We start from the raw sequence: 27,461 nt of genomic DNA, 5'->3' as shown, positions 1-27,461 counted from the left end.
TCACCGGGGTTTAATCAGCACTCGGTACACGCTGAAGCCCAGCAGAGCAAATAGAGCCGTTCCACAACTGACCTTCAACAACAACAACGACCCATGAAGATCCACCAGGGGAACCACCCTGAGAAAGAGAGAGTGAGGGGGGATAGAGAGAAGGAGAGGGGAAAGAGTGGGATAAAGAGGGAGAGATGGATAAAGAGAGAGAGAGAGAGACAGAAAAAGAGGGAGAGACAGAAAGGGAAAGAGAAGGGTAATGAGGGAGAGGGATAAAGAGGGAGACAGAGAGATAGAGATATAGAAATAAAGAGGGTGAGGGAGGGATAAAGAGAGAGACAGAGGGATAAAGAGGGAGAGAGAAACAGAAAAAAAGGGAGAGACAGGAAGAGAAGGATAAAGAGGGAGATAGAGATATAGAAATAAAGAGGCAGATAGAGGGATAAAGAGGGTGAGAGAGGGATAAACAGAGATAGAAATAAAGAGGCAGAGAGGGATAAAGAGGGTGAGAGAGGGATAAAGAGGGGGAGAGAGGGATAAAGAGAGAGGCAGGGATAAAGAGTGTGAGGGAGGGATAAAGAGAGACAAGGATAAAGAGGGTGAGAGAGGGATAAAGAGAGAGAGACACGGATAAAGAGAGAGAGGGGGGATTAATAAAGAGATATAGATATAAAAATAAAGAGGGAGAGAGATGAATAGAGACAGATAAATGGATAAAAAGAGATAGATAGATAGGTAGGTAGAGACAGTAGAAACAGAGAGAGGAATAAAGAGAGAGGGAGAGTTAAAAGATAAATGGAGAGAGGGACAGACAGTTGGAGAAAAGTAACCCAAGAGATACAGTAAGAGAGAGATGTAGAGATTGAGATGAACAACAAGACCAACAGACAGACAGAAGGATAAAGCAAAAAATAAATAGAGAAAGAGAGATATGTGTACAAAGTGAGAGAACTCATCAGGGGGAGAAATTAAATGGAAGTTGAGAAAAAGTGACAGATGAATGAGAGAGAAGGATAGAGAGAGATTATGAGAAAGCGCAAGGGACAAAGGCAGAGAGAGAGGGCGAATATCAAAGACAAGAAAAAATATTGAGAGATGCAGAGAGACAGATAAAGAAAAACAGACGTATAACAGCAGAAAGATAGAGAGCGGGAGATAAAGACAGTAAAAGGAAGTGAGATAAAAAGGAGATACAAAAAGAGAGATAACAAGAAACAAAGTAAGAAACATGACAGAGAAAAGAAAGAGAGAGAGAGAGAGAGAGAGCAAAACAAACATGAAAGTTGATATAAACAGTAGAAATAATGATCGTGATAATATTATAAATTATTATACAATTACTGTCTCTCTCTCTCACACACACACACAAAGTGCCCTCCACTAATATTGGCACCCTTGGTAAATATGAGCAAAGAAGGCTGTGAAAAATTGTCTTCATTGTTTAACCTTTTGTTCAAAAATTAACAAAAATACTGCAAACACAACACAGGTTTATCCAACAATTACTGGCACCCGTTTAGTCAGTACTTTGTGCAACCTCCCTTTGCCGAGATAACAGCGGAGTCTTCTCCTATAATGCCTGATGAGGTTGGAGAATACATGGCAAGGGATCTGAAATCATTCCTCCATACAGAATCTCTCCAGATCCTTCAAATTTCGAGCTCCATGTTGGTGGACTCTCCTCTTCAGTTCACCCAACAGGTTTTCTATGGGTTTCAAGTCAGGGGACTGGGATGGCCATGGCAGGACCTTGATTTTGTGGTCAGTAAACCATTGTTGTGTTGATTTTGATGTATGTTTTGGATCATTGTCCTGCTGGAAGATCCAACCACGGCCCATTTTAAGCTTTCTGCAAGAGGCAGTCAGGTTTTCATTTAATATCTGTTGATGTTTGATAGAGTCCATGATGCCGTGTATCCTAACAAAATGTCCAGGTCCTCTGGCAGAAAAACAGCCCCAAAACATTAAAAAGCCTCCACTATATTTAACCGTGGGCATAAGATACTTTTCCATATGGCTAACTCTCTGTGTGCACCAAAACCACCTCTGGTGTTTATTGCCAAAAAGCTCTAATTTGGTTTTATCTGACCATAGAACCCTATCCCATTTGAAGTTCCAGTAGTGTCTGGCAAACTGAAGATGCTTGAGTTTGTTTTTGGATGAGAGTAGAGGCTTTTTTCTTGAAACCCTTCCAAACAACTTGTGGTGACTTCGGATTGTAGTTTTGGAGACTTTCTGACCCCAAGATGCAACTAACTTCTGCAATTCTCCAGCTGTGATCCTTGGAGATTTTTTGGCCACTCGAACCATCCTTTTCACAGTGCATTGAGACAATATAGACACACGTCCAATTCCAGGTCGATTCATAACATTTATTGGTGGAAATGGGCATTTTCAATGCTTGTGCTATTTTCTTATAGCCACTTCCCATTTTGTGAAGCTCAACAACCTTTTGCCGCACATCACAGCTATATTCCTTGGTCTTACCCATTGTTATGAATGACTAAGGGAATTTGGCCTATGTGTTACCTCATATTTACAGTGGGGGAAACAAGTATTGGACACGTCAATGTTTTTTTCAGTAAATATATTTTGAGGTTATTCACATGACATTTTCACCAGACATCAGTATTAACTCAAGAAATCCAGAAATATAAAGAATTCACAACATTAAAGTCCATAAATGAAGTTATGTGTAATAAAGTGTAATGATACAGGAAAAAAGTATTCAACTCGCTAACTGAAATGTATTTAATACTTAGTGGAGAAGTCTTTGTTTGTAATGACAGCTTCAAGACGCTTCCTGTATGAAGAAATTAATTGGCCACAGTATTCAGGTGTGATTTTGGCCCATTGTTCTAAATATATTTTCTTTAAATTTTGTTCAATTGGATTCAAGTCAGGTGATTGACTGGGCCATTCGAACACCTTGATTTTTTTTTTCTCTGAAACCAGTTGAGAGTTTTCTTTGCTGTATGCTTTGGATCGTTGTCCTGCTGGAAGGTCCACCCACGTCTCATCTTCATCATCCTGGTGGATGGCAGCAGATTCTTCTCAAGAATCTCCCGGTGAAAGGCTCCATTCATCGTTCCTTCAATTATATGAAGTCTGCCAGTACCATGCGATGAAAAACAGCCCCACACCATGATGCTTCCACCTCCAAACTTCACTGTTGGTATAGTGTGTTAAGGTGATGTGCAGTTCCATTTCTTCTCCAAACATGGTGTGTAGTATGACAGCCAAAAAGTAAAATTTTGCTCTCGGCTGACCAGACTACACTCTCCCAGTATTTCATAGGCTTGTCCAAATGAGTTGTAGCAAACTTTAAACGAGCTTTGACATGCCTTTTCTTTAGTAATGGAGTCTTGCGAGGTGAGCGTGAGTGGTGGAGTGCATTGCCTATTGTTTTTTCTGTGATGATGGCACCTACTGCCTCCAAGTGTTTCTGGAGCTCTTTCCGAGTGGTCCTTGGCTCTTGGGCTAATCTTCTGACTATTCTTTTGACTCCCTGGTCAGAAATCTTGCAAGGAGCTCTTGTGCATGGCCGGTTGATGACGGAGTGATGTTGCTTCCACTTGCGGATAATGGCCCCAGTGATGCTTACTGGAGGATTCAGAAGTTTTGAAATACGCCTGTATCCGATTTCATAAATATGTTTTGCAACAATAAGGTTGTGAAGGTCTTGGGAGACCTCTTTGCTTTTACCCATCATGAGATGTTTCTTGTGTGACACTTTGGTAATGAAAAGCCGTTTTATAGACCATCAATTTACTAAAACATCTGATATTAATTTGCACAGATAGGGAGTATAATTACTTACAGATTTCAGCTGGTTCCATGCCTTGGAGAACTTCTTTTTATTATCGTGTTCAATACTTTTTTCCTGTGTCATTCCACTTTATTACACATAACTTTATTTATGGACTTTAATGTTGTGAATTCTTTATATTTCCAGATTTCTTGAGTTAATACTGATATCTGGTGAAAATTTCATGTGAATAGCCTCATTTGAAATATATTTACTGAAAAAAAATGTTGACGTGTTCAATACTTATTTCCACCACTCTGAAACAGGAAGTCATGGTTGAACAATTTCCTGTTCCTAGTCACCCAGGTGTACTAAAAAATGTAAAATATCAATGGGAATATATTTCAAATATAGTTTTCTCATATGAATTCATAGGAGTGCCAATAATTGTTGCACACCTATATGTAACAGATTTTCTTGATAAACCCGTTTTGTGTTTGCAATTGTTTGATATCCATGAGAGCAGAGTATTTTTGTGAATTTTTTTAACAAAAGATCAAAAGGTTCAACATAAAGACAATTTTTCAAAGCCTTCTTTGCTCATATTTACCAAGGGTGCCAATATTAGTGGAGGGACTGTATGTGCATATGCCCAGAGACAGACCGGCCAACACAAACACACTCACTCTCTCTCTCACACATGTCTTCTGATGCTGGAGGACACAGACACACACACACACACAGAGTAATGGACAGGAGGAAGCTGTGTAAAAACCAGATGTGTGAAATTCGATGAGAATAGGGAGTGAAGCAACATGAAAGAGGAAGAGAGAAACACACACAGACACACACACACACAACATCATGTGAAAGGTGTCATGATGATGATGCTGATGATGAAGAGTCACAAACACACTACATGTCAATAATTAACACATTAAATAAAATTTAAGATTTTATAAACAACATAAATAAAAAAAAGAGAGAATTCAGGAAGTAAACGTTCAGTGTTTTTTAGTTAGAATAGAATAATTTGTTTGTCTTTTTATTTACTATATTTATTATTTATTTATTTATTAAACATATTTACACATTTATATTTATTTTGAGTGAAGTTAATTATTTAAATTGTATATTTTAGTGTATTCTAACATTTATATATATATAGTATTTTTGCTACTAATATAACTTTATTGATTTATCTCTTTTGTGAATGATAAGGACAAATAATAATAATAATAATAATAATAATAATAATAATAATTATTATTATTATTATTATTATTATTATGCTCGTGCCTCCAAACCAAAATTTGGACATCAAACACGATTTGACTGGAGCATTTCTTTTTCCTCCGTTTTTTATTTAAAGCTCTCAGGACTACAGCAGCACAATGGCAGTGTGTGTGAGGAGGATAATAACTATAATATAATATAATTATAATTAAAGACAGAGGAATTAGATGAAAGTTGCAGTGTGCAGATGATCAGACACAACTTCCTCTGTAGAGTGAAAGCAGACACACGGAAGGAAATTAAACAGTGGACCGCACACTGATTAGAGAAACTTCATTACCACATCACAAACACTGTGTCAGAGTAAACACTTCCAAGTGCATCACACTTTACACGCACACACACGCGCAACTGCAATTACACAGGTTTATCCTTTACTAACATTATTATTCTCTTTTTTTGGCCAAAACTATAATAATAATATTTCACTACAGTGTGTAAACTGTTTCCTGAGTCACACTTGTGTGTTTAAAAACGTTCTGAATTGTGTTTAGAATCAAATCCAGTTAAATTTTCAAATTGAATCAAAATTGAATCATTGTGACATTTGAGATTTCATGACCTGATTGAATCATTTCATTAAAAAAATAATAATAATGTAATAAAACTGAAAAGTGGTGAATTTTGAGAGTTTGTAATGAACTGAATCATTTCCTAGTATCAGAATTGAATCAAACAGGTTCCCAAAGAATCAAAATCCTAAATTGTTTCCTAAGGAATCGAAATTGAGAGACTCAAAACAAATAATGATTTGTTTTGGACATGCACTGATTTGCTTCCTAAACCAGTGACGTGAATCATGATAATAGATTAAATCGTTCATTAGGAACCAGAACCAAACCGAAATGAATCATTCTGAAACTTGTGAATTCAGTGATGCCGTGAACTCTTTCCTAAAGATTCATAATTGAAGTGAATCGTGGTAAACTGAATTTATTAATTTATGAAGAGTCAAATTGAAATGAGTGACTCTGGAAGTTGAGACTGTGAATGAATCATTCAATTGAAGTTGATTGTGGTAATAAATTGAATCATTTCATGAATGATTAAGAACCAGAATCACAAAAATTTTCACTGAATAGCTTACGAAAGACTCATAATTGAAGTGAATCTGAATAAAGAATGAAACTGGTCAAACTGAAATGAATCATTCTGCATCTGTTAAATACCAGTCTCCACTTATATATTTCCTAAACCATTTCAAACGTTTCATAACTCACTGAATCATTTGCTAAAGACTCATAATTTAAGGTAATCATGATAACACACTGAATAATTTACAAAAAGAATCAAATTGAAATGAATCATTCTGGAAGGTGAGCTTTCATGACAAACTGAATAGTTTCCTAAAGATTCATAATTGAACTGAGTCATTGCAATAAAAATGTATTCATTTATGAAGATTATCAAGTTGAAATGAATAATTCGGGAATAAAGTCGAGACTTTATGATGCAGTGAATCGTTTCCTAAAGATTCATAATTGAAGTGGATCGTGGTAATAAACTTAATCATTTATTAAGAATCAAACTGTAATGAATCCTTCTGAAATTTGAGGTTACAGTCTGCACTGAATCATTTCCTCATAATTGAAGAGAATTGTGGTAATAAACACAGTTATTCATTATGAATCAAACTAAAATGCATCATTCTGAAAGTTGATTTTTCATGACGCAGTGAATCGTTTCCTAAAGATTCAGAACTGAAGTGGATCATGGTAATAAACATATAATCATGAATGGTTTATTCATCATTAACAATCAAGAATCAAACTGAAACAAGATTTCTTTGGTGCACTGTATAGTTTCCTAAGGAATCTGATTTAAATTGAATCATTGTAACATTTACACACCTGACTGTAGATGCTGAAGACTAACAGAGCAGAATAAGGAGGATAGAAAAGGACAGAATTATGTGAACATTGGATTAAAGATAGAGATAAGAGGAGAAGAGGAGAACCTGCTGAAGACGAGTGTGTAGATTTTGGCTTTTACAGCGTGGAGGAGCTCTGAGTTCAGGAAGTTCTGACAGAGGCAGAAGGTGCACCTGTTACAGGTACACATGCAGCGCAGACGCAGGTGACTGCGACACACACACACACACACAGAGTAAGATGCTTTCATCATAAACAATAAGTGAAAAAACACTAAACTCTCAGAGCAGATGTATTTACAGGCCAGAGAGGTCAAAGTGTGTGTGTGTGTGTGTGTGTGTGTGTGTGTGTGTGTGTGTGTGTGTGTGTGTGTGTGTACTGACGGGTATGTGGCAATGGTGGCGATTTTGATGAAGACGTCTCGACTGGGCGTAGCCGCCGTGTTAACGCTATACGCTTGCGGTGGAGGAACCATGTGTGTTCTGCAAAACTCCAGAGGTGTGACACTGTGCTGCTGTTTCTCCTCCTGCAGGTCTGACTTCATCGCCACCATCAGACATGGCAGCTTACTGTCCGCAAAACACTGCTACACACAGACACACACACACACACGAGCGCACATAGTTTATACATCGTTATTGCTGTAGATAGCTATACCGATAGACCTGTCTGTGTGTTTAACTGCCTGTATCACCATCTGTCTTTCTATCTGTGTGTTTAACCGCCTGTCTCACCATCTGTCTCACTGTCTGTCTAGATATGCAGATGATTAATCACACAGACAGACAGTGAGACAGACAGTTAAATAAAACAGATAGATAAATGCTAGGCTGTATGTCCATCTGCCTGTCTTGCTATTTGTCTGCCAGTCAATTCAATTCAATTTTATTTGTATAGCGCTTTTTACAATAGACATTGTCTCAAAGCAGCTTTACAGAAATATCAACATGGTATACAGATATTAAAGGTGCGAATTTATCCCAACTGAGCAAGCCACTGAGTGGCGACGGTGGCAAGGAAAAACTCCCTAAGATGTTTTAAGAGGAAGAAACCTTGAGAGGAACCCGACTCAGAAGGGAACCCATCCTCATCTGGGTAACAACAGATAGTGTGAAAAAGTTCATTATGGATTTATATGAAGTCTGTATGGCCTTAGGAGCAGCCGTAGTCCCAGCAGTCTGGAATTAGAGAAGATTTGAGCTCCATCCAGAGGCAGAAAGGATCTGGATCTCTAGTATCTCCATAAATTCATGTGGGGCTCGGCGAAAGGAGAGAGGGAGAAAAAAGATAATTATGACTGCGAAGTAGTAGAACAGAATCTAGTCAGGGTAGGCTTGAGTAAACAAATACGTTTTAAGCCTAGACTTAAACACTGAGACTGTGTCTGAGTCCCGAACACTAATAGGAAGACTGTTCCATAACTGTGGGGCTCTATAAGAGAAAGCTCTTCCCCCTGCTGTAGCCTTCACTATTCGAGGTACTGTCAAATAGCCTGCATCTTTTGATCTAAGTAGGCGTGGCGGATTATATAAAACCAAAAGGTCGCTTAGATATTGTGGCGCGAGACCATTTAGTGCTTTATAGGTTAATAAAAGTATTTTATAGTTAATGCGAGATTTTACTGGGAGCCAATGCAGTATTTATAATATCGGTGTGATATGGTCGTACCTTCTAGTTCTAGTTAGGACTCTAGCAGCTGCATTCTGGACTAACTGGAGCTTATTTATATTCCTACTGGAACATCCAGACAGTAAGGCATTACAGTAATCTAATCTAGAGGTGACGAATGCATGAACTAGTATTTCCGCATCATGTAGTGACAATATGTTTCTTATTTTAGAAATATTTCTGAGATGAAAGAAGGCTATCCTAGTAATATTATCTACATGAGCATCAAATGATAGGCTGGAGTCAATAATCACTCCAAGGTCTTTAACTGCTGCACATGATGAAACAGAAAGACCATCCAGAGTAACCATGTGATCAGAAAGATTACTTCTAGCTACACGTGGGCCTAATAAAAGTATTTCTGTTTTATCAGAATTAAGTAGAAGGAAGTTAGTTAACATCCAATGTCTAATGTCCTTTACACAATCCTCAGCTTTACTAAGCTTCTGTCTGTCCTCTGGCTTCGCTGAAACATACAACTGTGTATCATCAGCATAACAGTGGAAGCTAATTCCATGTTTACGAATAATTTGACCTAGGGGTAGCATATATAAAGTAAAGAGCAGTGGGCCTAAAACAGAACCCTGTGGAACTCCAAAAGTAACCTCAGTACGCATGGAGAATTCACCATTTACATCTACGAACTGATAACGATCGGTCAGATAAGACCTGAGCCAGGAGAGGACTGTTCCCTTAATACCAACAACATTTTCTAATCTATCAAGGAGAATAGTGTGATCTATAGTATCAAAAGCTGCACTAAGGTCGAGTAACACAAGCAGAGAGACACAACCCTGATCGTAGGTCAGTAGAAGGTCATTTACTACTTTAACTAATGCTGTCTCTGTGCTATGATGAGGTCTAAACCCTGACTGATACATTTCATGAATGTTATTCCTATCTAAGTACGAGCATAACTGCTTTGCTACAACCTTTTCTAAAATCTTAGCGATGAAGGGGAGATTTGATATTGGTCTATAGCTGGACAATTGAGACGGGTCAAGATCAGGTTTTTTAATCAAGGGTTTAATAACTGCTAATTTAAGTGATTTAGGTACATAGCCAGTGCTTAGGGAAGAATTGATTATATTTAGAAATGGTTCAATTACTCCTGGACAAATCTGTTTAAACAAACATGTAGGTACGGGATCTAGTATGCAAGTTGATGAATTGGCTGAAGAGATTAATGTAGCTAGTTCAGTCTCTCTAAGCGAAGCAAAATACTCTAAACATTGATCTGATATTGCTACATTGTCATGTAATGGGTTTGTTACAGTACTGTCCGGTTTTAATTTAATGGCCTGTATTTCACATCTAATATTTTCAACCTTATCGATGAAAAATTTCATGAAATCTTCACTGCTATGTAATGATCATTGTCCATTGATCCATTCATCTGCTTTCTGTCTGTGCATACAGAGGTTGGTCTGTCTGTCTGTCTGTCTGTCTGTCCGTCAGTCACATATGTTGGACAGACAGCCGTCTGTTTTGCTGTCTGTCCCTTTGTCTTTCTGTCTGCCTCTTTTGTCACCTGTCTGTATGCCTGTTTTTTCCATCCTTCTGTCTAACTGTCTGCTTGCCTGGTCATTTCACCATCTATCTGACTGACCACTGCTCTACCTGGTAGTCTGTCTGTCCATCTGTCTGTCTGTTCATCAGTTTATAAGCTTCTCCTCTATACATGGACAGGTCCAACATAATGAAGTGGTCAGATCTCAGTTCTGGAGCGTGAAACGATGAAACCAAGTGCACCCCTGTGTTAGTCTTGACCTCCCTAACACAAGGTGTGAATTTGGTGAAAATCTGAGAATGTTGAATTTTTTGCCTCAAAAAACACCAACACTGAACCACACCAATTTTTTGTTTTTGGGTCAAATATTTGACGTGTGTGTGTGCAGGTACACTGGGGTGTAAACGCACCTTAAACACTTGAACACAGTAGTTGAACGAGTCGGGGTCGCTGATGTCATAAATCAGACACACAACATCACAGCAGAGATCAGACTCGGACACGAAGTCCAAATCCGAACAGATTTCACGCAGCTGTGGAGAGAAAAACAGACGATACGTTACATCTACGTTAACATTGTAGCTCCTTCAAAAATCTTTATAAATAATAATAATAATAATAATAATAATAATATTAATAATAATAATGAATAAAAACACATTAATATGTGAACAGTAAAAGAGAGCAATGTCTCACCAGCAGGTATTTCTCCTGACCGTAAACATGCACCATGTTAATGGCATAGTGTGATTTGTGTTCGTCTCTGATCGTCTTCTGACGCTGGAGGACACACACACACACACAATATTTGTTTTGTAAAAATGTCTTCAAAACAAAGTCAGTTTTCCATCTTTCTAAAATAATATTAAATATTAAAAACTATTATTATTTACTACCATTAGTAATAAATAATATGGAAACTGACGTGACTGGTGCACTAATACATTTAAGAGCATGTATGTATGTGCATGTGCACATGTTGTGTGGTATATGTATTATGTATGTGTGTGTGTGTGTACATTGAGGTTGCGTCCGATAAAGGCCTGCAGGAAGCTGCTCTTTCCACTGCCACTGCTGCCAAAGACGTTACAGAGAAACACACAGCGCTGTGTCTGTTTCTGCTGCAGGTCCACACACTTACTGCGGGTCACTGTGGAAAACACGAAAACACACACACACACACACGCACACACACACACACACACACACATGTTTCCTGCTGTAATATGTCAAAGGTTTAAATATAGCATTGAAACTGTCACACATGGGCATGAAATAGAAATGTGTGGAAATACCCACCCGTGATGGCAGCGGCCTGCGACTCCTGCTCCGCTATGATTGAGTAACCAAGGTAACCAAGGTACTCCAGACACCTCTGGACGTCCAAATATGTTGTTAACCTGCCACCATGACAAACGTTACAATAATTAGTGCTATTGAATTCTGGATCCTGATTGGTCAGAAGATATTGATTAATTCTCTAGAACAGCAGCTCTGACAGTAACGCAGGTTTATATTAATGCTCTCGTTCTAATACGTTATCGTTTCTATAGTAACAGCTCATTCATAAGGAACTCTGTATGCCAGACACGGATAATAAATGGATTTAAAAACGTGTGTAATCATTGAGATCGTGAAGTTTTCTGTTAGGAGACATTTATGGAAGTAGTCTCCAGTGTAAGTGCTTCCACTCAATTCCAACATACTAACACCCTCAGACCTCAGCTTTGGAAGGTGATAGGACAAAACTAAGTACATCCCGGTGTTAGTCTTGACTGCCCTAACGCACAGTGCCAATTTAGTGAAGGTCTGAAAATGTCACATTTTTCACCACAAGAAATGGTAAGATATAAGGGGTGAAAAATTCAGCGTTCTCAGATTTACACTAAATGTAAACTGTGCATTAGAGAGGTAAAAACTAACACAGGGGTGTGCTGAGTTTCTTCCTATCACACCTCAGAGTTGAGATCTGAACCTCTCATTCCCAATATCTTACACTCAATAAATATGTTAGGTTTGAGCCTCACAAAAAATAAACATTTACTGGTCAATATCAGTTAAATTGCACATGCAGTGCATGTGCTTGAATGGAAATATAGCAGGTTTTTTATACAATCCTATACTGTACTGTAATATACTATACTGTACTATACTGCACTATACCACACGATACTATACTACAATGCACTATACTATATTATACTCTACTGTACTTTACTATATTGTACTGTATTGTACTACATATTACTATATATTGTACTATATTACACTGTACTGTATGGTACTATACTATATTATATTGTACTATACTGTACCATACTGTGCTGTTTTATACTATAAAATACACTATATTGCACTGTACTATAGTATCTCAGTATAGTGTGCAATACTGTACTATACTATACTTTACTGTATAGTACTCTACTATATTATACTGTGCTAAACTGTACTGTACTATTCTACACTATACAACTTTATACAGCACTATACTATAGTATATTTTACTATACTATACTGTGCTGTCTCATACTATAAAACACTGCACTGCACTATACTATAGTTTATTTTACTACACTATACTGTGCTGTCTTATACTATAAAACACTGCATTGCACTATACTATAGTATATTTTACTATACTATACTGTGCTGTCTAATACTATAAAACACTGCATTGCACTATACAATAGTATCACAGTATACTGCGGTACACTATACTCTACTCTACTATAGTATACTTTACTGTATGGTATTATACTATATTTATACATACACATGCAGTGCATGAGCTTCGATGGAAATATACATAACAAATTTTAAATATTGGTAAATTGCTGTGGTATAAAGGAATAAAAGACCTGTGGATGTGATGTTACAGAAAAATAATCAACATCATGGTTAACAGTAACTCACGTCCACTGAGAGATGAAGCCTTGGTATGTTATCCAGCCGTGATCGTTCGTACACACGGTGTTATTTACGTCCAGACCCCATGGCATGTAGGGAAAAACATCAAAGACGTCCTTCAACTCGCTGGGGTTCAGGGCTCCATCTCTGTCCTAAAATAAAATCATCAGATAATATCAGCTAATAAAAACAGATCACAGATCACAATTAATGCAACATTGGGCCTACTTCTGTCCCGGTTGACCCAGCATACATTGTACAACATTTTTTATATCATTATTACTGAGACTGATCAAGTCGAAAAAAAAAAAAAACCTGATGTATGTGTGTGAGTGCAATCTGTTGTGTAGGGGCGAGTGCCGTGGCGGCGTCTTCACCTTGTCGTGTTTATCGAAGACGCTCTGCAAAAACAGTGAGGCATTGTGGTTGAGCTCGGTGCTGCAGTCCGCCGGGATTCTTAACCTACAAATGCACACAGTGTATCATGTTTAAACAAGTGAGGGGATGGGGCTGACAAGAGAAAAACAGCAAGGTGGGCAAATTTAGTAAAGATACAGGCCAAAGAATTGCAAATCTAACAGGAGAAGCAAATAAGAAGCGGGTGGAGCTATCAGTAGAAAACAGGTGCAGTGGGTTGGGACTAAAAACAGAAAAAGGTGAGCAATAGGTAAGCCTAAACAAAGATCCAAATAAGAGGGAGGCACGTAAGAATGAAGTGAGGCTAATGAGGTCAGGGCTAACAAGAGTAACATGGAGGCGGAGCTAACAGGAGAAACAGATAAGAAGATGGGGCTATCAAGAGAAATAGGTAAAAAGGTGGCAGTGCTAACCAAAGAAAAGGCGAGAAGGAAGCAAGATTCACAAGAGAAACAAATAAAGAGCAGGTGGAGCTAGCAGAAGAAACAGGTGAGAAGGAGGTGGAACTAACTAGAGAAAGAAGTAAGGAAGAGGTGGAGCGAACTAGAGAAACAGGTAAAAGGAGGCAGTGCTAACCAAAGAAACAGGAAATAAGGCGGAAGGGATAACAAAGGAAGAAGGTAAGAAGGAAGTGGGACATACAAGATAAGCAGGTAAGAAGGAGAAAGGACTATGAAGAGAAATAGGTTAAAAAGGAGGCGGGGTTAACAGCAGAAACCAATAATAGGAGATAGAGATAACAAAAGTTCCACTAACAAGTGATTGGTTAACATGAGTGGGTGGGACTTACAGAGGGAAAAGGTAGTCCTGATGTAGTTCCAGGTCATCGTCATAGCCAAAATGGCGAAGCACCGCCCATGTGGTCTCGTGACGCCCTCTCTGGATGAAGAGCGTGTGGAGGAAAAGGAATCCTGGGGAAAAAACATGTAAGGAACACACAAGAGGTTCATTTGTTTAACCACTCACCATTTTAATCTTTATTTCCTTCATTAAGACTGATATATTACTGATTATAGCATGTGATAATGGAACATAACACTGAGAGTGTGTGTGTGTGTGTGTGTGTGTGTGTGTGTGTGTGTGTGTGTGTGTGTGTGTGTTCTGTCCCTCACCCTGCAGGGTCAGTCCGTCCTCACACACTCCATCAGACATGTTCTTCTTCACCACCTTCTTCACGTCCTCCAGAGCCTGAGGAGCGAGTGGCGAGCTGAAACACACTTTCTGCACAGAGCAATAAATATATCACTTAATAAAATGATTAATAAATCAACATGCAGCAGTTATGAGTTGTGATGTACGTGCTGTTTTTATTGATTTATTTTATTCTTACCTGGAAGAAGTTGAGCTCGTTGTCGTTGAGGATTCCATTATTGTCCAAGTCCGAAATTTTAAAGATACGAGTGAGAGCTCGTACACACGCTGGCTTCATCTGTCATACACACACACACACACACACACACACACACACACACACACATACACACAGACACACACACACACAATGGAAAAAAATATAAACTGTGATATGATATATGACATTATTAGTATCACAAATGTATCATACTGATCAGAACACTAATAATATAAACATGTTTAAAAGTAATATGCAAATTAAATAATTTGCACATGACTGATCCATTTTCATTTAAATATATTTTTTACATTCACATTAATATTTCTATTTATGTTGGTCTTAAAATGACAAATTATCAACAAAAGTGAAATTATAACCTAATAAATGATCTAAAAAAAATTATTAATCCATTTACGCTTATTAAAAACACATTAATCTCAGACACTTTGTGACCGCAGTGACTTTTTTCCCTTGTTATATGTTGACTATACGTTTTCTAGTCTTCAGTACAAAAGGGCTGCTATTTTGTGAATCTTACTTATTTGTTTTTATTAAAAATGTGTCACTTTTAATCCTAAAAAAAGCACAAAAGAAAAAAAAGACACCAAAAACACCAAAATAAAAATGAGTCCGCTTGCAAGTTAAGAGTAAAAATGTAGGAGAAATTATTCACAAAATTTATTTACGTTTGATACAAATTTAATAAAAAATAAAGAATGTGATACCAAACTAATATGCAACCTAATAAACAACATTGTGGCTGTGGCCTCCTTATTATTTATTTATTATATGTTTTCAGGTCGTTGATACAATATGGCTGCTACTTTGTGAACTTTAAATGTTTATTTTATTTAAAACACATCACTTTTAGATGTAAAAAAAAGAAAAGAAAAGAAAAGTCCATTTGCAGTAATGCATGAGATAATAGTGGAGAAATGACTTTTTCTTCCCATTTGAATTAATTTGAATGTTTTGACCAGGAAGTGAGAAAGTAGCGCAAAGAAAATTTGTGATAGAAATTGATTAAAAAGAGAGAAAGAGTTCAGCACCTGTTTGCGTTCGGGGCAATAAAGTGGCCCTGTTGGATGAAGTACAGCTTTCTGAGCGTAATAAAACAGCTCGGAGATGTTCCTTAGATTCTTCGCCGAACACTGAAACACACAAACACACACAAACATCAAGTCTTTATTGCTATAGCTTTTAAGAAGCTAATTAAAAAATATAATAATAATAAATCAAACAATTTAAATATACAAATTAATAAAGGTGTCAATATTAATTAATTAGAAGTTAATTCAAAATAATAATAAAAAATACAAATAAAATAAATTATTAACACTTTAAACTTTTATTCATAGTAATAATTTATGTTTACTTTCAAAAATTTACTACATTACAGTTTAAAATGACTAAGGACACATTTAATAAAGAAAAGTTTATCAGGTGTAAGCTCATCTTCATATTAACTTCTATTTGAAGACTCTTGTTGTAACACGTATAAACACTGAATAATGTGTTATTAACTGTTATTAATCCAAGACTTGATTCTAAGACTGAAAAATCAAAATAAAGCAATGTAAAAGCACCGCCTAGTCTTAAAAACAGCATATGTGTGTGTGTGCATGTGTGTGTGTGTGTGTATGTGTGTGTGTATGTGTGTGTGTGTGTGTGTTAGCACCTCAACGCAGGTCTCGATCTCAGTGTATTTGTTCATGACGTGCAGGACGGTCTCCATGCTGCTCTGTTCCACCAGATCAGACTTATTACCAACCAAGATCAGAGGAACCCTGTATCACACACACACACACGTACACACACACACACACGCACTACTTGTGTACATTACTTGATATCCACCAGGAAATGTTTACATTCGTGAGTTCAAAACGTGTATTTACTGACTGTATCCTAATGGAAATGAGAGGCTCAGATCTCAGTTCTGGAGCATGACAGGATGAAACTAAGTGCACTCCTGTATTAGTCATGACCTGCCTAACGTTCTATGTGAATTTCGTGAAGATCTGAAAATGTTCCATTTTATTCCCCAAACCCCCCCACAACGGTCCTTACTGTTTTGTTTTTTTTGAGTGAAATATTTAACATTCTCAGATCTTCAGAAAATTTTAACTGTGCCTTAGGGAGGTCAAGGGAGGTGCCTTAGGGAGTTTCATCCGAGCATGCTCCAAAGTTGAGATAATAGTGTGTGTGTCTATATATATATATATATATATACACACACACTATAGTATAGCATAGTATAGTATAGTATAGTAGATAAAATCGACACATTTCCATCCATTGCATGTATACTTTAACTGATATCTAACAGTTAATGTTTACATTAGTGAGTTCCAAACCTGTGTATTTACTTTGTGTAATATAATGGTAATGAGGGGATCAGATCCCAGCTATGGAGAGTAATAAAACAAAACTAATTGCACTCCTGTATTTATTTAATACCTCCCTAATGGATGATGTAAATTTGGTGAAAATTAGACACCTTTGACCTTTGTTGGGGGGGGATTTGACATCCACAGATCATCACCAAATTCAAACTGTGCTTTGAGGAGGTCAAGACTAACACAGGAGTGCACTTTGTTTAGTCCTATCACACTCCAGAGCTGAGATATAGCATAGTATCATACAGTATCACACAGTAAAGTATAGTGTAGTATAGTATAGTGTAGTGTAATGTAGTGTACTATAGTATAGTATAGTATAGTGTAGTACAGTGCAGTGTAGTATAGTGTAGTATAGTGTAGTGTAGTATAGTATAGTGTAGTATAGTATAGTCTAGTGTAGTATAGTATAGTGTAGTATAGTGTAGAATAGTGTGGTATAGTGTAGTGTAGTATAGTGTAGTATAGTATAGTCTAGTGTAGTATAGTGTAGTGTAGTAGTGTAGTGTAGTAGTGTAGTATAGTAGTGTAGTATAGTATTGTATAGTTTAGTATAGTGTAGTGTAGTATAATGGACAGTGGGCAAGTCATAAGGACTTGCACGGGAAGATAGACGCTCCCGTCCTCCACGAGCCTCCCAGCTATGGGTAAACAGTAAAGACTGGACTCGGCACTCTGCGCGGAAGAAACACTTAACCGGCCAACAGGCAGAAAGGCGATTCCCAGCAAAGCGTCGTGGAGCGCTTTAAGAGCATGGCGAGTCACAAAAGTCATCAAAGTCATCCACTGCACTCAACTCCGACTCCAGCCATCTTGACCTGTTGGACCCAGTTGGTTTTGGGCGAGAGAGTGAGGTCAAAGAAATGCGCAACTCTTCCTCACTTTAAACCAAGTCACCGCGCAAGTCATTTTGTCATCTACCATCCATCCCAACCTCCAGGTCCTGTGGTGATAGGCAAGCGATGAAGCGGCAGGTGTGGGTACACTGGCAGCCGTAGCCGCAACCCTGCACACAGGCAGCCCAGGCCATATGGTCGTTCTTCACGAAAGGGAGCAGCAGTGAAGTCTGGCAGCCCTATTTAGGATCGCACTGCTCACCTCCAGGCATGAGGAAGGCGCTAGAAAAAGTGCCCTAAACATTGCCTGCTCCAAAACTTCCCTAACCAGCTTACTGCGGCTGCTGGGGGCCCTAATCAAGCAGTCAAAACACAAAGAAGAAATCTAGGATTGTTCCTCTCACCTTTGGTGCATGGAATGTGCGCACTCTCATGGACAGGCATGACACGGACAGACCCCACAGGAGAACCGCTCTGATAGCAAATGAACTATTCAGATACAACATCGACATTGCAGACCTGAATGAGATCCGGCTCGCAGGCAAAGGTGAACTTTGTGAAAGGGGCTCTGGATACACCTTTTTCTGGAGTGGTCGAGACAACAACAAGTGCCATGAAGCTGGTGTCGGTTTTGCAGTAAAATCAGCGCTGATTGGCAAGTTGGCAGGCCTTCCTAAGGGAGTCAACGACAGGCTCATGACCTTGAAACTCCCCCTCCTGTCTGGAAGAAAGCACCTTACAATCATCAGCTGCTATGCTCCAACCATGACCAACCCAGAGGAAGTGAAGGACAAGTTCTACGTGGACCTCCACTCTGTCATCGCTGATGTTCCTAGAACAGACAAGCTCGCCATTCTAGGTGACTTTAATGCGAGAGTCGGCAATGACAGCTCTGCCTGGGATGGAGTGCTAGGAAAGCACGGAGTGGGTCACTGCAACAGCAACGGTCTCCTTTTGCTTCAGACTTGCGCCGAACGTGAACTGCGGATTACCAACACAGTATTCTGCCTCTCATAATCGGACGTCATGGATGCACCCTCGCTCAAAGCATTGGCACCTCATCGACTACGTCATCGTCAGGAAGAGGGACAGGCAGGATGTACGCAAGACCAAGTCCATGTGTGGAGCCGAATGCTGGATGGACCACCGTCTCATCATCACCAAGCTCAACATCTGCATCCAGCCAAAGAGATGCCCGCAAGGGAAAAAGGCCCCTAAACGTCTAAACATTACCAAGCTGAAGTGCGGTAGAACCAAGCAGTCTTTTATGGATGCCCTGGACAATCGTCTAGGAACATGGAAGCTGACTGGGCGGCTCTCAGAGAACTGGCCTATGATACAGCTACTTATTCTGGGTCTTTCAATCAGAAAGCACAAATATTGGTTTGATGAGAACAGCAAAGACATTAAGCAGTTGCTGAATGAGAAACACCATCTCCATCAAACCTACCTCAACAACCTCCAAGAAAGATGCGTACAAAAACGTATGCAGATTGGTACAGCAGAGACTCTGCCAGATACAAGACACATGGCTGAGCAACAAAGCTGACGAGATCCAAGGCTATGCAGACAGGCATGACATGAAGCGATTCTATGACGCTTTGAAAGAAGTGTACGGACCCACGTCATCAGGCTCATGTCCTCTCCTCAGTGCAGATGGGAATACATTGATCACTGAAAAGAAGAAGATTCATGAACTTTGGGCCGAACACTTTGACAAAGACCTGAACCGACCTTCAGCCATCATTGATGAAGCCATCAGATGTCTCCCCCAAATACCCATCAATGAAGCACTGGATGATCCTCCTTGATGAAACCTTGTTTGAGACCCAGAAAGCGATATGTCTCCTCTCCAGTGGCAAAGCTCCTGGCTCAGACTCCATTCTGGCTCAGACTCCATTCCAGCAGAGGTCTACAAGGAAGGAGGCACAGCTTTAACACAGATGCTTCATCAGCTCTTTCTACTGATGTGGCAACAAGAGACGACCCCCCAGGATTTCAAAGATGCCTCCATCATTCATTTGTACAAGAGCAAAGGAAACCGCCAGTCCTGCACCAACCACCGTGGCATATCCTTACTATCCATCACAGGCAAGATTCTTGCCCGGGTTCTGCTGAACCGCCTGAACGCTCACCTCGACCAAGGGCTTCTACCAGAGAGCCAGTGTGGATTCCGGAAAGAGCGGGGTACCATCGACATGGTGTTTGCAGCACGGCAGCTACAAGAGAAATGTATGGAACAGAACACCGACCTCTTCTCTACCTACATCGACCTGACCAAGGCCTTTGGAAAATCATGGCCAAGTATGGATGTCCATGGAAGTTGATAGCCATAGTGCAGCAGTTCCATGACGGCATGCAGGCAAGAGTCCAAGACAACAGAGAAGCGTCTCAGCCATTCCCAGTTTCCAATGGCGTCAAGCAGGGTTGTGTCCTGGCACCGACCCTGTTCAGCCTCATGTTCTCCGCAATGCTGACTGACGCCTTTAGAGACGGTGATGTTGGGATAGGCATCAAGTACCGCACAGATGATAATCTGTTCAACCTCAAGAGGCTCCAAGCGAAAACCAAGGTTTCGACAGACATCATCAGGGAGTTCCTCTTTGCTGATGACTGTGCCCTTAACGCTAGCACAGAAACGGACATGCAACGCAGCATTAACAGGTTCTCCAGTGCCTGCACAAACTTCGGTCTCACCATCAGCACCAAGAAGACTGAGGTCATGCATCAGCCAACCCCTGGGAAGCCCTATACAGAGCCCAACATCACTGTTAATGGTCAGAGACTGAAAACAGTGACCAAGTTCACCTACCTCGGTAGCACATTGTCACAAAATGCCACAATAGATGACGAAGTAATTGATGATCTCGCATTGCGAGAGCCAGCTCAGCTTTCGGGAGACTGTATGCCAAGGTTTGGAACTGAAGAGGCATCACCATCCACACCAAGTTGAAAGTGTACAGGGCAGTTGTGCTCCCCACACTGCTGTATGGATGCGAAATGTGGACAGTGTACCAACGTCATGCCAGGAAACTGAACCATTTTCACACCACCAGTCTCAGGAAAATCCTTGGCATCAAGTGGCAGAACAAAGTCCCAGACACTGTGGTTCTCAATGAAGCAGGCCTCCTAGCATCTTCACCATCTTGATGATGACCAACATGAAGGACATGTGGTATGCATGACAGACCAGCGTCTACCAAAGAGACGCTTCTATGGCGAGCTCCAGCAAGGTCAGCATTGCCAAGGAGGCAAAAAGAAATGCTTCAAAGATACCCTCAAAGCCTCACTGAAAGCGTTTAACATCAATCCTGCCTCCTGGGAACAGGCTGCATTGGATCGTGACGCCTGGCGCTCCTCCATTCACAAGGGCTCTTTGCTGTGTGAGACAAATCAGACAGCTGCAGCCGAACGAAAGAGGCAAGCCAGAAAAACCTGTGCCAGCAACCCTCACGGAGACGTCCACCCCATCCCCTGTCCCACCTGCCATAGGACTTTCCGTGCAAAGATTGGCCTGACCAGCCATCTACGCACGCATCATGTCTGATGACAAAATGGTCTTTGTCGCTACGATGGACAACCAAGAGGGAAGATTGTAATATAGTATAGTGTAGTATAGTATATCCTACTCAACCTCTCTGCTGCTCCTACTCGACCTCTCTGCTGCTTTTGACACTGTGAACCATCAGATCCTCCTGTCAACTCTCTCCAGCCTAGGCATCACTGGAACGGTTCTGCGCTGGGTCGAATCCTATCTCTCAAACAGATCCTTCAAGGTATCATGGAGGGTATTTCAGTATTTCTGAAACTCAGCAACTCACAACTGGTGTTCCACAGGGGTCAGTTCTGGGACCACTCCTCTTTTCTATCTACACTACATCTCTAGGGCAGGTGATTGAGTCTCATGGCTTCTCATATCATTGCTATGCTGATGACACCCAGCTCTATTTGTCCTTCCAGCCTGACAATCCATCCATCTCTGCACGCGTCTCTGCTTGCCTGTCAGACATCTCGGTCTGGATGAGGGAACACCACCTTAAGCTCAACCTGGCAAAATCTGAGCTTCTTGTCATCCCAGCCTGTCCCTCAACCAACCACAACCTCACTGTACAGCTCGGCTCAACCACACTCAAGCCAACTAGGACGGCCAGGAACCTTGGGGTGATTCTTGATGACAGCTTGACCTTTACAGACCACATCTCAACAACTGCACGGTCCTGTAGGTTCATCCTGTACAACATCAAGAAAATCAGACCCTATCTCACCGAACAGGCTACACAGATACTAGTCCAGGCTCTTGTTATCTCAAAACTGGACTACTGCAACTCACTACTCTTGGGCCTCCCTGCCAGCTCCATCAAACCCCTTCAGATGATTCAGAATGCTGCAGCACGCCTCGTCTTCAACCAGCCCAAGAGAACCCATGTCACACCCCTCATCATCTCCCTCCACTGGCTTCCTGTAGCTGCCGTATCAAATTCAAGGCCTTGATGCTCACCTACAAGACCTTGTCTGGAACAGCACCCTCCTACCTCAACTATCTCCTGAAGGCTTACGTTCCCTCACGCAATCTGCGATCAATTAGCGACCGACGCTTAGTAGTTCCTACTCAGCGTGGCTCAAGGTCCCTTTCAAGAACCTTCAAACTAACTGTTCCTCAGTGGTGGAATGAAAATCCAATCTCAATCCGCACCGCAGAATCTCTCACCATCTTCAAAAAACAGCTAAAGACCTACCTCTTCCATGAACACCTAACCAACTCATAAAAATAAATAAATAAATAAATAAATAAATAAATAATAATAATTTTGCACTTATACCTCTACTCTGCGGACTGTGCTTCTTCTGTAACTCAATTAATGGATCTTGTATGGTAGCACTACTTGTATTGTTCTCTGCTTGATATATCGCTTTGCTTGTATTCTCTCATTTGTAAGTCGCTTTGGATAAAAGTGTCTGCTAAATGAATAAATGTAAATGTATGTAGTATAGTGTAGTGTAATGTAGTATAGTACAGTGTAGTATAGTATAGTATAGTGTAATGTAATATAGTGTAGTATAGTGTAGTGCAGTGTAGTATAGTATAGCATAGTATAGTGCAGTGTAGTATAGTATAATATAGCACAAGTACAGTGTAGTGTAGTATAGTATAGTGTATCATAAGTATAGTGTAGTATAGTATAGTGTAGCATAAGTAGAGTGTAGTGTAGTGTATAGTATAGTGTAGTGTAATATAGATGAAATTTTAAAGTATGGCATAGTATAGTAAAAGGGTGTATACGTATGGTATAGTATAGTGTAGTGTAGTGAAATATAGTATAGTATAGCATAAGTATAGTATAGTGCAGTGTAGTATAGTGTAGGTGAAATGTCAATGTATGGCATAGTATAGTAAAAGTGTAGTGTAGTGTAGTATAGATGAAATTTTAATTACAGTACGATACAGTGTAGTGTGGTATCGGTGAAATATGGAAGTACAGTACAGTATAGTATAGATGAAATGGGTATAGAGTATTATAGTATAGTAGATAAAATAGGTATAGTATACTGTACTATAGCATAGTAAATAAAATCAACCAGTGAATGTTCATATTTGTGCATCCCAAATGTTTATATTACATTGGAAATGAGAGACTCAGATCTCAGCTCTGGAGTGTGGCAGGATCAAAATCTGTTTAATCCGTTTATGTGGAGTTTCCGCTGTACACATCTCTGTGAATGAGCTGTTACTATAGAAACTATAATGTATCAGAACGAGCACATTAATATAAACCTGCACTACTGTCAGTGCTGCTGTTATAGAGAATTAATCAACACCTTCTGACCTGCTGTCTTTATCCGTCCTCTCATTGATCAGAGGAATCCAGTGACTCGTCACCTGAGGAGAGAAACCAACACATATTAGAACTCAGGCTGAGATGTGATGTCAAATCTGTGTTATGATAAACTCCCTGAGATTTTCACACAGTCCTTTACATTTAAGGAACAGTCCTAGAGTCCCTCAGAGTCTCCATGTACTCAATCAATATTTCTTGGATGAATTAATCTCGTTGTAATTAAAAAAAAAGCAACTCAAATATTCCCAAAGTCTTATGTTTTCCATAGCAGCTTGTGTGTGTGTATGTGTGTGTGTGTATAAATATTTTTTTAAAGCAGCTAAAAGTGTTTTACTACACCATTTAAGAACATAATTTTTTCAGTTTGTTTTTTCTTCAATTTAATTTCTTTTTTAGTATCCTTTTCATTTCCTTGTAAATCACTTTTTTTTTTTTTTTAATTTTATGTACAGTGCCTTAAACCAATATTGACACCCTTGGTAAATATGAGCAAAGAAGCAATTTTTTCACAGCCTTCTTTGCTCATATTTACCAAGTGTGCCAATATTAGTGGAGGGCACTGTGTAATATGTAATAAAGATTATTGTTATTGTTGATGATGATGATGATGATGATGCTATAATACTACCACTAACAGATTTCTATTTTTTTTTATCGTTTGTTGCCAGGTATCTACATTTCCTTGATAACATGATGATATCTATGTTTTAAGATCTTATGTCCTCACTTGACATCAGCAACTCTTTCACAAGTTCCCCTAATGACATTATTACATTATTAATGATTACAACATTTCTGAGAGGAACGTGAAACCTCACTGTGACTCACCTTCTCAAGCGACTTCCTGTTATTGACGGCGTAAACAATGCATATAACATTCGCCTGCAAAGACAGACAGATGTGTATAAATCAGCACCACGGGGACAAACCTCAGTGCAATTGATGTATTTAAATTTACAGATTATACCTTGGAGATCTCCTGATAAAGCTGCTCATCTGTCTGTTCAGCTTCTGTACACATTTAAAACACAGTTATTTACTTTAAGGTCATATCATGTGACAGGAAGTGCTCTTAATCTGCTCGTTCACTACCTGAGTAGTCCACTATGTGTGTAGGGACTCTCTCTGGCGTGACGTCAGCAGGAATGGTGATCTCCTCCACTTTATAAGGAACCTAAAGAGACACAAGCACGGATCAGTCACATCAGCCAAAAAAACAGCAGAGCGGGAAAGTACTGTATATGCATAATGAAATATGAGTCATCCTACCACATCAGGAAACTCCTCACTGACCAGAGACATGATAAGAGACGTCTTCCCCACTTTGGCTGTTCACACACAACAGACATTTATAAAAGATTTTATAAGTAATCTATAAAAATATGAGGACTTTCTTTGTGCAGTATTACTGTGGTATGGGCAGCATTTGTTTGTTTTATTCACACTTACAGTTGCAATCAAAATTATTCAACCCCATTGCAAATCAGGTTTATTGTCAAAATTGACAGACTTATTGGCAATTGAAATAGTTCAAAACAACGAATGTTTCAAGTGGTTTCCCCAAATTCAACTGAAAATGCAACTTATAATGATTTCTCCAGTCTCAAAATTATTCAACCCCCTGAATAGAATCCCTCACAACATCACAAATATGCTAAACAGGTGTTATCTCAAGCACACCTGATGCAACTAATCAAGGGCTTCATTAGTTGCACCAGGTGTGCTTGAGCTGGATCACATGAAATACCTGAACTGGACAGGGCAGAAAATGTATGAAATACCTGGATGGGGCAGAAAAAGGAAGCTATCAACAGCTGCAACCATATTTCTGAGAAGACAGTTTGTGAAAAACCCTCGAGTGACTGCAAAAGACCTGCAGAAAGACTTGGTGGCAACAGGCACTGAGGTTTCAGTGAGCACAGTAAGGCGCATGGTTTCCATGCCAGAACTCCAGGATGTACACCACTACTGACCCAAAAGCACAAGAAAAGCTGGCTCAAAATCATATAAATGAGCCACAGAAGTTTTGGGATTCTGTTCTGTGGAGCAATGAAACAAAACTTTTCGGCACGATGGATCAGCGGTATGTCTGGAGGAAGAAGAATGAATAAAGAACACTCTGTCCACAGTCAAGCATGGTGGTGGCTCGGTGATGCTCTGGGGCTGCTTTGCATCCTCTGGCACTGGAAACCTGCAGCGTGTGGAAGGCAAGATTGAAGTATCAGGAAATCCTAGGAGAAAACGTTATGCCGTCTGTGAGGAAGCTGAAGCTTGGGTATCATTGGACCTTCCAACAGGACAATGATCCCAAGCATACCTCAAATTCCACCAAGGCTTGGTTGCAGAAGAAGTCCTGGAAGATTCTACAGAATTGTACTTATTCTACAAGGCCATCACAGTCACCTGACTTGAACCCCCTAGAAAATCTCTGGTGGGTTTTGAAGAAGACGGTTGCAGCACGCAAACCCAAGAATATTTCTGAACTGGAGGCCATTGCTCATGTGGATTGAGCACAACCCAATTTTTACTTAGAAATCATTCAGAGCTCCTCCCATCCTGTACCGCAGCCCTGATTGTATCTTTCTTTGCTAGATCTTCAGCATTAGAAGGTCTTAAAACCATTATTGTAACTTCTTGTACTAAAATCCTATAACAAAAATATCCCACGTTTTATTTTTATCTGCAAAATTAAATGCATTAATGACAAGCATCTAACAAGCATTCTGTAAGCTTCATAACTGTAATTAACACACATACATACATACATACACACACACACACACACACACACACACACATATATATATATATATATATATATATATATATATATATATATATATATACATACACACACACACACCACCAGATGTCAGATGATGCGCAGATCCTTCAGGAAATAATTTTTATGGAATAATTTTTTTTTTTTTACATGCTAGTACTCGTTCTCACACATTATCATGATATCATGATATAAAATATATACAGACAGAGGTATATGTTATATATAATTTAGTTTAAAGTGCTCTTAAATCTAAGGCCGTGACATTTCGATTTCGAGACTTTCCTTTACCCCTCTGCACTGCATATTTAGTTATAAAGCGTCATAACGCACTTATATATAATATTACTGTATGCATGTCCTTCTAGAGCCACAGTATATTTTCAATAAAGAAATTTTAAGTGATCACGTCTGTGTCCAGTAAAATAGGTCGACTCTGTTTTAGTCAGTCAGTTTATAAAACACAGAAACAGATGACTCACGCTCTCCGACGAGTAAAATCCGCACGTCTTTCTTCATCTTTCCTAATTTCTAATCTCAGATGTCATGTAGCGGATTCTCTATAATAAGGAAGATATTATTACAGCTCAGATTGCACGCATGCGCATGATCCAAAATATTCTTAGAGGTGATTTAACTTAAATCCATCCTCTTTATGAAATGTTTTCAGGCCATGTATATATATAGTTTTACATTATTGACATGAAATATAAATGTGATGCTGCGGTATATGTTGTGAAACACCGCCGGTTTATTCATTCGCTCGCCGGGTAGAGCGTTCTTCCAGATTTTTAAACATTACGTGTTTACGCACGTGCTACGTCATCACGCCGAGTCCGCTGATT

The 27,461-nt window shown here is 39.4% G+C and overlaps 1 protein-coding gene across 2 annotated transcripts; it reads right to left on the bottom strand.

The window, feature by feature from the left end:
• rhot1b (ras homolog family member T1) lies at window positions 1–27,157 on the bottom strand. Of its 2 annotated transcripts, XM_053638423.1 has the most exons (20): window positions 27,099–27,157; window positions 25,104–25,162; window positions 24,927–25,008; window positions 24,802–24,845; window positions 24,663–24,716; window positions 23,823–23,875; window positions 16,441–16,549; window positions 15,812–15,913; window positions 14,739–14,837; window positions 14,521–14,629; window positions 14,199–14,319; window positions 13,369–13,453; window positions 12,998–13,143; window positions 11,384–11,484; window positions 11,104–11,234; window positions 10,781–10,864; window positions 10,495–10,617; window positions 7,290–7,492; window positions 6,993–7,115; window positions 1–118 (listed from the first exon to the last, which is right to left on the bottom strand). In XM_053638423.1, the coding sequence occupies exons 1-20, from the start codon at window positions 27,133–27,135 to the stop codon at window positions 1–3; spliced, it is 1,983 nt and encodes a 660-aa protein (XP_053494398.1). In that variant the 5' UTR covers window positions 27,136–27,157. The 2 variants fall into 2 exon arrangements, with proteins under 2 accessions (XP_053494398.1, XP_053494397.1); XM_053638422.1 differs by having other exon boundaries at window positions 6,993–7,492.
• Window positions 27,158–27,461: the final 304 nt, after the last annotated feature.

The sequence above is a fragment of the Ictalurus furcatus genome, chromosome 12 (genome assembly GCF_023375685.1).
Source record: "Ictalurus furcatus strain D&B chromosome 12, Billie_1.0, whole genome shotgun sequence".
Classification (NCBI taxonomy): Eukaryota; Metazoa; Chordata; class Actinopteri; order Siluriformes; family Ictaluridae; genus Ictalurus; species Ictalurus furcatus.
The sequence above is the reverse complement of the archived record's forward strand: the minus strand, read 5'-3'. Positions and strand labels throughout refer to the sequence as shown.

Coding starts and splice junctions, on each gene's coding strand:
- rhot1b (XM_053638422.1), bottom strand. CDS start 27,135: ATGAAGAAAGACGTGCGGATTTTACTCGTCGGAGAGC. Junction 15,914..16,440: donor AGATCGAGACCTGCGTTGAG/GTGCTAACACAC, acceptor TGTGTGTTTCAG/TGTTCGGCGAAGAATCTAAG. Junction 10,618..10,780: donor GTCAGGAGAAATACCTGCTG/GTGAGACATTGC, acceptor TTCTCTCCACAG/CTGCGTGAAATCTGTTCGGA.